The 14,812-nt window shown below is 35.2% G+C and overlaps 1 protein-coding gene across 1 annotated transcript; it reads left to right on the top strand.

Annotated features, from left to right (window-relative positions):
- Positions 1–1,631: 1,631 nt before the first annotated feature.
- LOC149781789 (ankyrin repeat domain-containing protein 46-like) lies at positions 1,632–14,584 on the top strand. The gene is made up of 2 exons (XM_089935947.1): positions 1,632–1,990; positions 8,199–14,584. The coding sequence occupies exons 1-2, from the start codon at positions 1,680–1,682 to the stop codon at positions 8,509–8,511; spliced, it is 624 nt and encodes a 207-aa protein (XP_089792073.1). The 5' UTR covers positions 1,632–1,679; the 3' UTR covers positions 8,512–14,584.
- The last annotated feature ends 228 nt before the right edge of the window (positions 14,585–14,812 follow it).

Genomic DNA, 14,812 nt, shown 5'->3' with positions numbered 1-14,812 from the left:
AGGTTTTTGTTGTTGTTGTTGCTGTGGTGGAGAAAGTTGATAGGAAGGTTTTTGCTGTTGTTGTTTTTTTTTAGTGCCTCATACAGTTTTAAAAGAAAATACTTTTTCCTCAAACACTCTATATCTAAGATCATCATCTCTGGCTTGTTTTTTGTTGTAATATATACGGTACGTCCATTAATAAAATTATCGTTAGTTACGCTAATATCAGGTATACTTGGGCCTATAAAAAAAATACCATTCAGTGTCTCACGAAATAAATATTTCTCATTAAATCCCTTAAGGTTTTCAATAACACCTTCGTTAAATTTTTCAATCAATTCAATATTTATTTTTACTTCAGATTTAGTCGTAAAATCTTTTTTCACGTCGGCGACTTCAGTACGAGCTTTGTCAATACCTTCAAGTATTTCTTCCTCCATGAGAGGAGGTTGAGCAGCATCTATTGGTTGGAAGATCTCGTAAACTCTTTTTTTGTTTGTTTAGTTTTTTTGCTATTTTTTCAGTTTGCTCAGCAATTTGTCTTACTGATTGAAGAAGACCTTCAGTAGCCTCTGCAACTCTTTCAGTAACTTTTTTAACAGGTCTAAATAATTGGTCTGTGCCTTCTGAAAATTCGACCTGAGATTCTTGACGTTATTGTAGTTTTTGCCTGACAGAATCACGGACTGGACAAAAATTTCTTTATTGCTTCTAATCTCTCGAGCTAATCTAGCTGTACAAGACTCTAACGCTGGTGACATTATTGATATAACAATGATTTAATTACATCAGCAGAGCGGGTGTGCAAGTTCAATAAAACGTCACGGTGAGTAAACACGCGCGCATACTTTTTAAAAAAAACGACGACGACATAAAAGCTAACCCGGTCAAGAGTGACTCTCGGTTGGTTAGAGGCTTCGGTTTCACGTCGTTGACCCCCCCCCCCCTTTGGTTTCGTAGAAGGCCTTAGTTTTCTTTTTTAAATAAAAAGGACCTTCTAAAAATTGGTGGGTTCATCCTCTCTGCTGCTATTATTGTACACAATGATTTATGTGGATGCACATCAACTAAAAACGTCTATCGTATACTTGTCACGTACACTTGGCATGAAATATTATATGTTTGTGCGCTTTTCACTAAAGGATAAATAATGTGCAGCATTCTTCCTTCCAATTAACAAGACACAACTATTCTCATCATAAGATTCAATTTCTGAACCAGTTTAAATGTTTGCTTCTCTCCCTTCACTGTACAGTCAAAACAGAAAATAACTTATATTAGCATCTATGATCTTTACGTCTTCAATCACTCTCAGGCAATCACAAATACAACCAACTTAAGTTCGCGCTAAAGAAATTAAAAAAAATATCTAACATATTTGGACTTCCAATATTCAAGGCTTTAGATAAAAGTAATTATTTTAATGAAATCATACATATATAAATTGGCTTCCATAACTACTTTGTAAACGTGTTATTTTTTTTCAATATTTACCGTATAAAGTTGTATTGATCCACGCAGTGTATACATACATACATACATACATACATACATACATACAATTCGCATATTGTATTTATTTATATATTCGTTCCGCGTTTTTCATCTCGGTTATGGGTTTTGGTATAAACCTATAGTCGGAATGTCTCTGCGCGAAGGGATGCGGTCAATCCATAGCAGTAAATATCGATGTGTATATGGATCTAATTTCTCTTGATATGATGGAAAGTGGTCATGCTTTACTCGAAGCTGTTCTAAATGAAAATGTGGGGGTGGCAAAAAACCTGTTAGAGTCAGAAAGTTACGATATAAACGAAGCAGACTCCTCGGGTAGGACAGCCCTCCATGTCGCGGCCTGTCGTGGGAACGAGAATGTTGTCCGTATGCTGATTGAGCACGGTGCTGATATTAGCGCTAGGGATAAGAATGATAACACTCCATTACATTGGTGTGGACACTCTGAATGTATTAGTATCCTTGCGAAATATGGAGCTGATTTTGCCTTCAGGTAAACTAGATTGTGTAAATCCTGCTGAAACGTGTAGCTCTAGAATTTAACTTGTATGACGTCTACACCACTGGAGCTCGTATTGTTGCTTAAAATTGACTTGTCATATATGTACTGTACAGTAACTACAAGGGAGGACACTTCTCTCCTTTCTCGCGCGACCCATTTAAGAATAAACACCGTTATTTCAAGCCGCAGTTCGCGTAGCGTACTGAATTTGGTACTGATGTTTAGCTCAGGCATTCAACTGTGTATTCGACATCTACCTGATCGCGCCCGCTTAATATGCAAAACCAATGCCCTGAATGGAATACTACCTTCTCATTCACCAACTGAAAATTAGTCCTACATGTAAGACATATCACGTTGATTTTGTTTAGGTGCTATGTCTTACTATCCAAATAATGGCCTTGTATAGCGTGTTCCGATGTCGTTGACATCGGAATGAGTAATCACATTTTGAGGAACATCTCACACACTTGGCAGCCTATATCGACACTGTTCCACTAATTTATGTGTAATTAATATACTTAACTGTGCTCTCTTTATCCTGGCGGAATGAAAATATGACACTAGCAAATGGACGCATTTTCACGTTCCGTTGACATACATTTGAATTTGTGCAATGTGACGGGAGTCAAGGTATGCCGAAGTAAGTTCAAGTAGGTTCATGTTCGGGATCTGTTTCTTGAACGAAACGAACCGTTGCTTACAGTTCCAATAGGCATAATAAAGTTTTTTTATTCATTTTGTTAAGAAATAATATTTCAACCTAACCCAATTTCGACATTCTCGGCTTTCATTCCTTTCCAGCCAACTGAAATGTACGCCAACGAAACTTGAAAACGGGTCCATTTCTTTTGTAAGAATTTGAATTTATTAGAGAAAAGGCATCAGAGTAAGTAAAATCTGACTAAAACATAACTTTACTTTGCAGAAAAGCATCATTATTTTAGTTGTCAGTTGTGTGAAATATTCATGAAAATGTTACTTTCATAACGATGTTAGTCGACATCAAAACACACTACACAGCACCATTAGTTAGGCTGTAAGACCCTGACGCCCAAAACATACATATCAGCGTCAGGTCTTACATGTAGGACTAACTGAAAATAAGTTATAAATAAATACAGGACATCATTTTGTTTTAACCAATGAGAGGACGGTATTCCATTCAGCACATTGTTCTTGCATATTAAGCGGGCACAATGAGGTACAGGTTGAGCGGTACAGTGGGAAAATGATTTGGCATTCCTTAAAGGTACAATATTAAGTCAAACTTTTGACAGGGATACACAGTTGAATGCCTGGGCTAATAAACATCAGGTACCAAATTTATTACGCTACACAAAATATGGCTTGAAATAACAGCATTTATTCTTAAATGGGTCATGCGAGAAAGGTGAGAAGTGTCCTCCCTTGTATAGTACATATATGACAAGTAAATTTTAAGCGACAATACAAGACCTTGTGGTCACCACTGGTATGTATCAGTTGTTTTCACAGACATCACTAGTGTGTATGCAAATACCCACAGTGCATCCTGTGCGTACAGGTGCTTGATGTTAAGAATAAATATTATCTGAAGGAAAAAAATCGTACAGAGTTACAAAAATACGTTAGATTACCCTATGACCTGTTCTAACATAGGACTCTCTCTATCATTCTATGTAAGAGAGAAGGTACTTAACTTCCAGATACTTGGTTCCACCCATGACCCTCGATTTCCTTCTGCTATTTCCACCTTTAAATGCACACGACCATACTCTATGGCTTGTTTTACTCCCGAGATATTTTTCTATTTGTCAAGCCATCATTGACTTTCTGCATTGTACCAAACTGAAGTTATGGGCTGCAAAACTATTAATCAAAGTTTCATGAATATCTCACACATTTGGCAGCATATTTCGACACTCTTCCACTGATTTATGTGTAAGTAATAAACTTAGTATGCTGTCTTTATCCTGGCGGAATGAAAATATGACTAGCAAATGGACGTATTTTCATGTTCCGTTGACGTACATTTGAATTTGTTGCAATGCGATGGTAGTCGTGGTATGCCAAAGTATGTTTAAGTAGGTTCATGTGGCGGATATGTTTCTTGAATGAAACGAAACATTGCTTTACAGTTCCAATAGGCATATTATATTTTTATTCATTTCGTTAAAGAATAATATTTCAACTTAACCTGTATTTGGCATTCTCGGCTTTCGTCGCTTTCCAGCCAACTGAAATGTATGCCAACGAAACTTGAAAACAGGGCCATTTCTTTTGTAAGAATTTGAATTTATTAGAGAAAAGACATCAGGGTAAGTAAAGATTGATAAAAACATTATAGCTTTACTTTGTAGGAAAGTGTCATTATTGGTTGCCAGTTGTGTGATATTTCTGTAAATTTGAATTTCATTATGTTGTTAGTCGACATTGAAACATGCTACACAGTGCCCTTAGGCAGTAGAACCCATCACCCCCCAGAACAAAAATATTGGGTGATGTGTCTTATGTTGTAGGACTAGTTGTAAGGTTAAAGTTGTTTTTTAACTTCACTCATATTTGTGAAAATGCAGGGTGGGGGGACAGCAAAGCAGATACTGTACTGTTTAGCCAATGCCTAAAATTACTACAAGTACTTAGACAAATAAATAAATCATAAATTTGTAATCCTCTCAATGGACTGTTTTAAGGAAGTAAAGTGAGTGATTATACATTACGAAAACCCCTCCTAAAAATAGATGGCACTAATGTCTGTGTTTATTCGGTTGGAAAGAAAGGTTTAGTTCATATACCGACTATAAAGGATAAATGTCTGTAACTTTATGCATTTTAGTGTGTTATGTATGAATAGTTACAATAATGTCTTATCCACAACAAAGAAAGGAGGAACAGTATAATTTGAAGACACGTGTGCATTTGCCCTCATGTACAATACTCTCTGGCATTTCTGAGCACCTAAGGTTTCCGTCTCCAATATTGAAGCAAAACGCTTACTGAATTCAATTGATGAAAATAAAATACTGCAATGCTTACCATTTGAAAAGAGGCAATTGTCACCAAAATATTCTGTTCAAAATATTAATTTTGGACACAGGATACCACCCACATGTTTTCATTTTATAAAAAAAAGAAGCTATTATGTGGAAGAATAACAATGAATAGGATGTAATATGTTTACAATGTCTTGTTTATGGGGAAGAATTACTCAAGAATTTAGAAACAGACTATATGCCGGGGAATTTCTTGAGAATGCCATTCTAGCGGCAAGTTGACATGTTGGGTAGCAGATGATTTTGTATATGTAGTACAATGTATTTCAAAATTGGAAACTTGGCTGAAGATGCTGAATTTTTTAAGGTATACATTTCCATATTTTATATAATATATTTACTTGTATGATTCTAAAAGATACATACATAGTAAATAGGATTTTCTGTGCTACAGTTTTAAGGTCATGGAGTGGGTCTTCATGTTGACATTTAGAAATCATATTTTCATATGCCTTTCAAGTTGAAATGTGTAATATTTGTGTACACTTTATGAATATCACTTTTCTTAATTAAAGTATGATCCTTCTTTCTTCATACAAAATGTATTCTTGACCCAGAATAGCATGTGAGCCAATGTTTACAAAAATGACGTATTGTTGCGTGCAATTACCTGACTTGCAGAATTGGCAGATATGGTGGGTACATATTATAGGGATTATTTTCAAACGCAATTACAAATCTTTGAATGTGCCATTATTGAGAAAATATTTTTTTGTAAAAATTAGAATTGTTTTAAAATTGATTATGGGTAGTTGATTAAGCATTTTTACAAACATACAATAATGTAATGTGGTTACTCAGTTAAAATTTGTTACAATGTAGTTTCTGTTATTCTCTTCTAGAGTCATATGACCAAAATAACTGCCAGTATGCATAGTGCAAAATAGAGGGCATAATTCAAATAAGAGAACACACATTGATTCTATGAATGGTTATGACTTACAACTGATAGGTGATTTTTGAACTCATAATACCAAGCAAATTCTCCTGCATTCATTCACCTGGTCAGTTTATTTATAGCCTTTACCCTGTCATATAAGCACATTTAAAAAACAAAAATTAAAAAATCAATTTCCAGAGTAAATTAGAATGCAGTGAGAACTGCAGCTAGTGCTTTTGCAAATTTCCAGTATTTCACTGGTCTGGGAAACAAATACATATTGAAATAAAGTGGAAACTTTTTAAAATCTTTTCAAACTTTTATAGTTAAAACAGATGTTCCTTTCAAATTAGGGGCCCCGAATGGCTGAGTGGTCTAAGGTGCTCTACGTTACGGATCACTGCCATCTCACCTCTGTCTGCGTGGGTTTGAGTCTCGAATTCGTCCAGTGTGGATATGTGAGAAAGCTTGCCAGTAGCTTCTCGAGGGTCAGTGGTTCTTTCTGGGGATTTCCCAGGTTCTTCCTCCACCATTAATACTGGTCGCCATGTATAGCCTATCGTGTGCTGAAAAATGGCGTTAAACCCTACAACAACAACAACAACCTTTCAAATTGCATAGATCATTTATTTTGATTCCCTGGATTACAGACATCAGAAAACAGTTCACTGAAGAAACATAACTTGTGCTTATGCAAAGCATAGTGGCAGCAAAAAATGAAAACCAAAATGGAAACAGTTAGCTAAAATTGAAGATAATATTACAAATTTACATACCCACACTCCCAGGGACCCAGGGAAGTCAGCAAGTCCCAGATATATACAAATATTATAAATTAAAATAAAAAATAATTACCCCTTGTTTGTTAAATAGTAATTATTCACATTATCATGTATCCACAAGAAAATGTACAGCTGACCTTGAAATTGACTTAAGATGGAAATTACATGCTTGATGAAAGAAACATTGGCCAGTTGTGCAGTAGAAGAATAAACACTAATTAAAGGTGCTGATACATGATCTCTGGGCATAAAACATATAGAACAAAAAGCATTACAAACAGAAATTGATCCCTCTTCCCCCCTCGCTCACAGTTTTTTTGACTTTACTGAACCAAAATTTAGCTGAACTCAGGAGTGGGAAAGTCGATTTGTAAATCATTGCTTACATAAATAATATACTCGGAACCTTAACCTCAGATTCAAAACCATTCTGGAATTACATCAACAGACAAAAGGGAAGACTCGGAGAGTATTCCTCCACTTAAGACAAATAATAAATTAGTAGAAGCAGATACTGAGATAAGATATTACAAAATGATATTGTGGCCTTGTTTGGCCAAGTGGTCATAGGCACTCGCCTTAACAGAGCACTGACTTTGTTCCTGTGGTTCGAGTGTCAGGCTCAGCCAAAATCAAGAAATCAACACTTTTGAGACACAACTAGTTCTTGAATCAGTATGTTTTAGCCCTTCCCCCACCACAACCATGGCTTTAGAAGGACAAAATTTAAAATATCCAGAAGCAAACAAAGAGAAGATTCCTCACTGCCCCCCACCCCAACATTTAAAAAAAAAAAAACAACAACATTTTTACATCATCACCCAGATTAAATTATGATCAGTCAGCTGTTGTCTTGACATTATGGGCTTTATAAATACATGTATATTACAGTAATATGTACCCAATATTGTATGAAGGTTGGTGGGAATTGGTGGAGACACTTAAAATACTTCTTGTGAATATAAGGTAGCAACATTTTCCTTGGAAAGAATGATTACATTCTTTTAAAAATATTTTCTGGTCTCTTCACAATGACATGTAGCATATAAATAAAGTTTCTGTCTTGAAAATGGCGAGAGTAATGCTATTTGGTCAAATCTTTGGTTCTTAACTTTTCACAGATCTAATTCACAGAAATGTTTGAAAACTCATTGAAAAGGAAACTTTCTCCACATTAACATGATGCCTGAGTTACTGAAAAATGTAACTGTAAAGATAAATGCCGTTTAGAAATTGAGAGCCAGGTGTGCAGCTGCACTTTCTTAATTTTTTATGCAAACCTGGTCTATAATAAAGGACAATGTATTAGAAGGGTTTTAAACCTGCTGTCACCACTCCAAATATAATTTGCACTTGCACTTTTGATATCATGTATCTCTCTGACAGAAAAACAAACAATCTAGTTTGTAAAGCCGTAGACTATGGCACAAGTGCCAAAGAAAATGACCCCTTAAACCATGTGGCTACAGTTATAAAAAATACTTTTTCATGTTATATTTCAGAAATAAAATAGGAGCCACTGCCAAAGACATGGCCAATAGACGTGGAGTTTCACCAGAGGTGATTGCTACATTTGAAAGATATGAACAGCTCTTTGCAAGACAGGGTTTTAATAGAAACAGAATGACTGTTGAGGATTCCATCTCGCCATTGTGGTACGAGTTTAGTGAAGAACTTGGACCAAAGAAAGTTTTTCTCCTGGTTCTGTTTCTGTTGTGTTTTTCGTTGTACATTGCTTACACTATCACAGGATTTTCTAAACATCTGGAAACCCGACTTCCTCTAGAATATGAAAGGGCACATTATGAACTGTGAATTGAAGTAAATCCCCAATTTCTCCAGCCTAAGAAAAAGGTCATGATTCTGGCTATAGCCTACTACCAGTTTGGAATGAGCATACTTGAATAATAACAGATATTACTGCTAGACACGAAAACAAACTATTATGGAAACTAGAATATTAAAATTATGGTCATAACAGCAGCATTAATGTTATCATCGGTCAATTGTGTGTTCCAAACGTTTCTTTGACAATGATACCTCTGCAGAAATGAATGTGAAATTCCTGTATTAGGACACCAAGATAGTTCCTGTATGACACACCATTACAGGATGCAGATTGCAGAATACATCATCCTTGCACTTGTCGCTATTATGTATTATGTTATCAGTTGGTGTAATCTGAAATGCTGGTGTTAGATTAGTTTAAGTGCTAATTCAGTACTCATATGTGTATGCATAATGACGTGTATTCATAATGACTCATGTGTGCATAATGACTCATGTATGCATAATGACACGTGTATACATAATGACATGTGTATGCATAATGACTCGTGTATGCATAATGACTCGTGTATGCATAATGACACGTGTATACATAATGACATGTGTATGTATAATGACTCACATGTATTCATGTCTTGTGTATGCATAATGACTCTGTTTTTGTGTTCATTGTAAATGTCATTGTTTAGATCTGCATTTTGTTCTTCTGTTGGACACTGCTGCCTATGAAGTCAGTTGTTGTTGTAGGGTTTAATGCCAGTTTTCAGCACAAGATATGCTATTCATTGGTGGCCAGTATAAATGGTGGAGGAATAACCTGGGAAAGCCTGGAAAGAACACTGTGTTTCCTTTTACCCTCATTTACGCTTCAGAGACCCCCAAATTTTTAATTTGACCCCCAGTTTTGATACCAAAGTTTTGTTTTTACTCAGTCTGACCCCTAGTTTTGACACCAAGGAGATTTTTTACTCTCAGTCCTGCACCCATAGGGGATACCCTGGAACCACCGACCCACAAGAAGCTACTGGCAAGATTTTTCACATAACCACATTGGCTGAACCTGAGAATCTAACCCACACATAAAGAGGTGAGATGGCAGTGATCCGTAACGGTTAGCATTTTAGGCTACTTGGCCACTCAGGGTCCCACCTATGAAGTCAGAAAATGTAGAATGCATCCAGCACTGCCATTTGGATTTTGTAAGGGGAGTGGGGGCTTTTTGTAATAGAAAAACTAAATATTCCAGGCCCAAATAGCTTGCAAAAAATATTCTTGCACTGATTTATACAAAAAAAGAATATATTGTATCATTTATACTAGCTAATAAAATAATTATCTTGCTGTAAAAGAGAAAATAAAATAGCTCATGCCCACCCATCCCTTACCTAAGACGAGTAAATAGTCATCCTTTTGTCTAGCACTCTGCCACAAATTGCTACCATTAGGTAAGTAACATTGTTTCTTCTGACTGTTTTTTAATGGCATTTGCTGCACATTCGTGCCTTTGAAAGGATACACAAAGGCAATAGACCCAGCCTGGCCTAGACAATAGACCCAGCCTGGCCTAAGGCAATAGACCCAGCCTGGCCTAGACAATAGACCCAGCCTGGTCTAAGGCAATAGACCTAGCCTGGCCTAGACAGGTATCGGCTCTCTATGACCTTTTGATTATGAGTGTAATGTACTAATCCATCTTCTAGCTATTTTGACAAAGTGAATCGTTTTATTTTATATCTAAGATACTACAGCATGTACAGTCAATCATGGTAGGTACATCGATCATTAAACAAAGATTGCAGCTTTTCAAATCAGGTCAGAATAGGTCATAGATATATTGGAACAGAGCAACTACACAACATGAAATGTTCTCTTTTTTCCACCCAGGTCACATACATTCTCTGGTTTCTTTCTTTTTCAGCATTGTATCATCTGTCAGTATAAATGCAGCACTTGTTTTTTTCAGAGCCTTAGCAATGTACATGTATGATGTACAGTGCTGTAATGTAACGTACCATGAACAATTAACATGACCAAATACATTGTCTTTGGTTTTGTTTGTACCTTAACTAAATCAACAGCAGGTATAGGCCTAAATATTTTACAGTGGTACAGCTTGCATTTAAGTATTTTGCCATGTGTTGAGTAAATTTGTCATTTTAAGTGTATGGAGGATTAAAACAAGTGCAAAACAAGGTGTTTATGGTGCAAGATGGAAAATATTTTAGACAGTGCAAATATGCTAAATATGTGAGATAAAAATAAGTGAGAACAAAGTAGGTCACCATGATCACTATAGGTGGAGTACATAAGTGCTATCCAAGGTACAAACCATTGTTCATTGGTCCGGTTATGATGCCCAGTTGTTCATCAAAATTCTTGTAATAAATAATCCTGATGAAGACAGACCACTCTAGGTGACTAGAGCATCTGCCTTGGATGCAGGAGATCGCAGTGTTTAAAACTACGACCGGATCATACCAAAGACTTATAAAAATGTTACTAACAGCTGCCTCATAAGCACTGAGCATTAAGAGGTTAGTGTTGGAAATGGTTGGCATGATGTCAGGATAATGTGACTGGGTGGGACATCATGCTATATGTGTGCATCATGATTCCCCAGTGCTAGACATCACTATAAACTGACACACTGCAGACATTGTAGCAATATGAATAAAAAACTTTTAAAGTTACTCTAAAAATCTAAATGACACCCACACACCTATGAAGATGTAAAACGTTATACCGAACAGTGATAAGAAATATATTTCTTTTTTATAGCTGAAAATTTCATGGACTGCTCTAGTGGCCTAAGTGGTTAGAGAGTCCACCTCGGATATTGGAGGTTGCAGGTTCAAACCCCAGCTGAGTCATACCAAAGACTTATAAAAATGGTACTAGCAGCTGCAGGTGCTCACCATTAAGAGGTCAGTGTTAGGACTGATGGGCCTGGTATCAGGATAATGTGATTGGTCGAGACATGACGCTATATGTCTGTGGCATTTTGCCGCAGTGCTAAACATCACTGTAAACTGCCATATTGCATGAAAAAGAAGAGAAATTAAAGTCTGATGGATATTCAAACAGTTTTAGATTTATGAGACAATATATAGAACAGCTGGCTAAAACTATAGAAGAAAATTATGTGCAAATTTTTTAAAAGAGTCATGATGCTTAATGACATTTGTCCATAGAAGTATATTGATAACTTTAATAAAATAGGAATTTAGAAATGTCGCAATAAAAAAATATAAACTAGACCCTGCATGTTAGCGTAATGCATTAGAACTAGCTCATGATGCAAGTTTATAAATACCTTGTATAGAAATAGCATTTTTGGCAGACTGTGGTATGTTTCTGGTGATTAGAGAGTTTAATAACTGTGGTATGTTTCTGGTGATTAGAGAGTGGAATAACTGTGACATGTTTCTGGTGATTAGAGAGTGGAATAACTGTGGTATGTTTCTGGTGATTAGAGAATGGAATAAGAGGTGGTATTAGAATGGTGCTACATAGATCTTCTGAAGTAAATCCTTCTTCTTGAACAAAGAAGGCAATACCCATGCATATTGGCATGTGTCAAAGGTCAACATCACGAGGTGCAGGCAAAGTCCAGTTAATGTCATTTACTATGTATTTTTATATTATTATTATTTATGTACTTTGATTTTTTTGTGTGGTAATTTGATATAATTATTTATTATATATTTTAATAACTCGTGTAGGCCATGGATGGTCAATACATACCACTAGAAAACTTGAGATGGGCAAGTGATGAACAGTTAGAAATGTATTCTGATTTTGCTACTTGCTGTATTTTAAAAGTGGATTTTGATATTCGGTTATATATCCACAACCATTTTATAGACTGTACATGACCTCCAGAAAAATCCATGCTTGATGTAAATGATTTATAAGATTTTTCAGATGATCATGAACCCAAATGAAAACAGATACAATCATATCTCATTGCATCGATTAACTTTCTTCTTCAAATGTAATTTTAATTAACAGGTGAATTGAAACAAAGTAATTAATATTTCCAAACAAGGCTTGCTATCCTGCCACGAAAGGTACCCATTTTTGCTGCGATCATATGACTACTTTACCTACCATCAAGCTAACAGTAAAACTGCTTTTGAATTTTACATATTGGCAACTTACTTTTACACTGACAGTATGACTGGAAGACAGGCAAGATATGCTTACGCTGATCTGTATGCTATTCCTTTATTTATACAATATATTCCTCATCAAAGAAAAGTTTAATTTGCTTGTCAGTATTCTTCAGTGACTGAATGAAGCATGAGGAAACCATTATTTGGTTTTAAAAAAACAAGACCACAGAAAGCAGGTGACCATTATGTACACGAGTCTAAATGACTTTATTGAAGGATATATTTCAGGGGGACCTCTATAACGGTAACTGGTGGAATGGGTTTGATTTTGTGTGTACACATCTTGTATATCACAGAAAGTTTTTTTTTTTTTTTTTCAATAATAATTTTAGTTGATCCTTTCCGCCAGTAATGTTTACATTTATGCAGCGCCTGATTAAGGCCTTCCAGGGCCCTGAACATTGGAAATATTAGGTGCGTGCCCCCCCCCCCCTCCAAAAGGTCGTGTGAAAATTCCAGTGTTGCCATCATTCCAAATGAAAATACTCGTACATGCAGGTCGAAGTGGTTATATATAATTCATTCAATTTTGGGCTGTTGCCCTAAGCTCGTACTTAAAGTGCTTAATGTGTAATCCGGATCTGTCTATGACGTTTTTACGTAATCCGGCACTGTTATTACGTTTTAATTGCTTTTTAATGACATTTTTAAATGGTCACATCATATTATATTGTTTCCTGTAATCCATTATTGACATGATTAAAAACATCTCGACATAGTTAACATTTTGGATAATCAATTAGTATTTTCCTAATCAAAAGGAGCAAACGTGAAAAACTTAAACGTTAATTTACTTGTTCCAGAACTGTTGTTTGTTAGCGTTTAACCACAACAAGATTTTGACATCCAAACCACTCAGCATAGTTGATTTTTCAAAACTTACATGTTACACTGTACTCTGTGTCTGTTCAAGATTCATCCCGTCAGATTTTGAAGTGCAGCTACAAAAATGTGTCATGGTATGAAAAAATGATTGATACATCTCTGGGTATGTATGGACAGTCTGCATTACACAACCAGGGTAAAGACAACTTGAAAGTTTTTGAAACCTCGCATACATTAATTCATCATTTATGCACTTTCAGCTTAATCCCATTAAATATGGCTGAAGTTGGATCATGAAAAAAGCATGCATACCTTTGCCATAATCAAAACATTTACCTGTTTAAAAAAGTCACTGTAATTGTATACACAGTAGTTTAAAATATATATGTATGTATTTTCTCTATATTTATTGCTTTCCATGCTTCTCCGTCTAATTATTTAATTTCATACATTCAATTTAATTTAATTGATTTGATGCACCCTTTACATCACAGGCGTTTTGTATTTTATTTTGCTATTTCCTTTTATTAGTTTTCCTCTGCATTTGTAATAGTTTACCAATTGATCTTAAATATCGATTACACCAATTTATTTTTCTATTTCCTTATAATAATTTTCCCCTGTTTCTGTAATAGTTTACAAATCGGTCTTAACTATCGATTACACCATTTTATTTTTGTCATTTAATTTTAGTTACTACTAGATGTTAGAAAATACCTCTCTTCAGAATTGTATATCTACATATGTATTAGCCAATATCAAATACATGTACGTTATTTATTCCATGTTCATATTGCTTTGTTTTTTTTATATCTGATATCAAATGCTTGTACGTTATTTATTCCATGTTCATATTGCTTTGTTTTTTATATTTAGTTTATGGGATTGCTTCCATGCTTATCATCATAAAATGTAATGTGTAAACCTCTTTTGTTTCTAAAACATTTTATGTTTATCTTGTTTTATGTTTCAATCATTAAATTGCGACTTTTTTCTCTTGAATGTTATTCATAAACACATCTGTCTTTAAGCTCACTTGAATTCCATCCAAACATAGAACATTAGACAATGCCTATTAAATAGCTTTAAGAGAAGTGTAACATATTTCTTGTTGTTACTTTCGTGTTTACCTCAAGAAATATTTGTCACTTCTCTGACAAATATTTCTTCGATACAATGTAGCTCTGTGTCATTATTTATGTTTTGTTAAATATTGCCCTTTTAACATGAATGACCCAGTTTTTTATTATTGTAATTATTATAATAATATGTATTGTATTAGTCTATGCGGTTGTGACATAACATAAAAGTATGAGTGGCACGGTGGC

This window comes from Sinohyriopsis cumingii, chromosome 15, assembly GCF_028554795.1.
Source record: "Sinohyriopsis cumingii isolate HCF-2022 chromosome 15, ASM2855479v2, whole genome shotgun sequence".
Classification (NCBI taxonomy): Eukaryota; Metazoa; Mollusca; class Bivalvia; order Unionida; family Unionidae; genus Sinohyriopsis; species Sinohyriopsis cumingii.
This window is presented reverse-complemented; position numbering and strand designations above follow the sequence as displayed.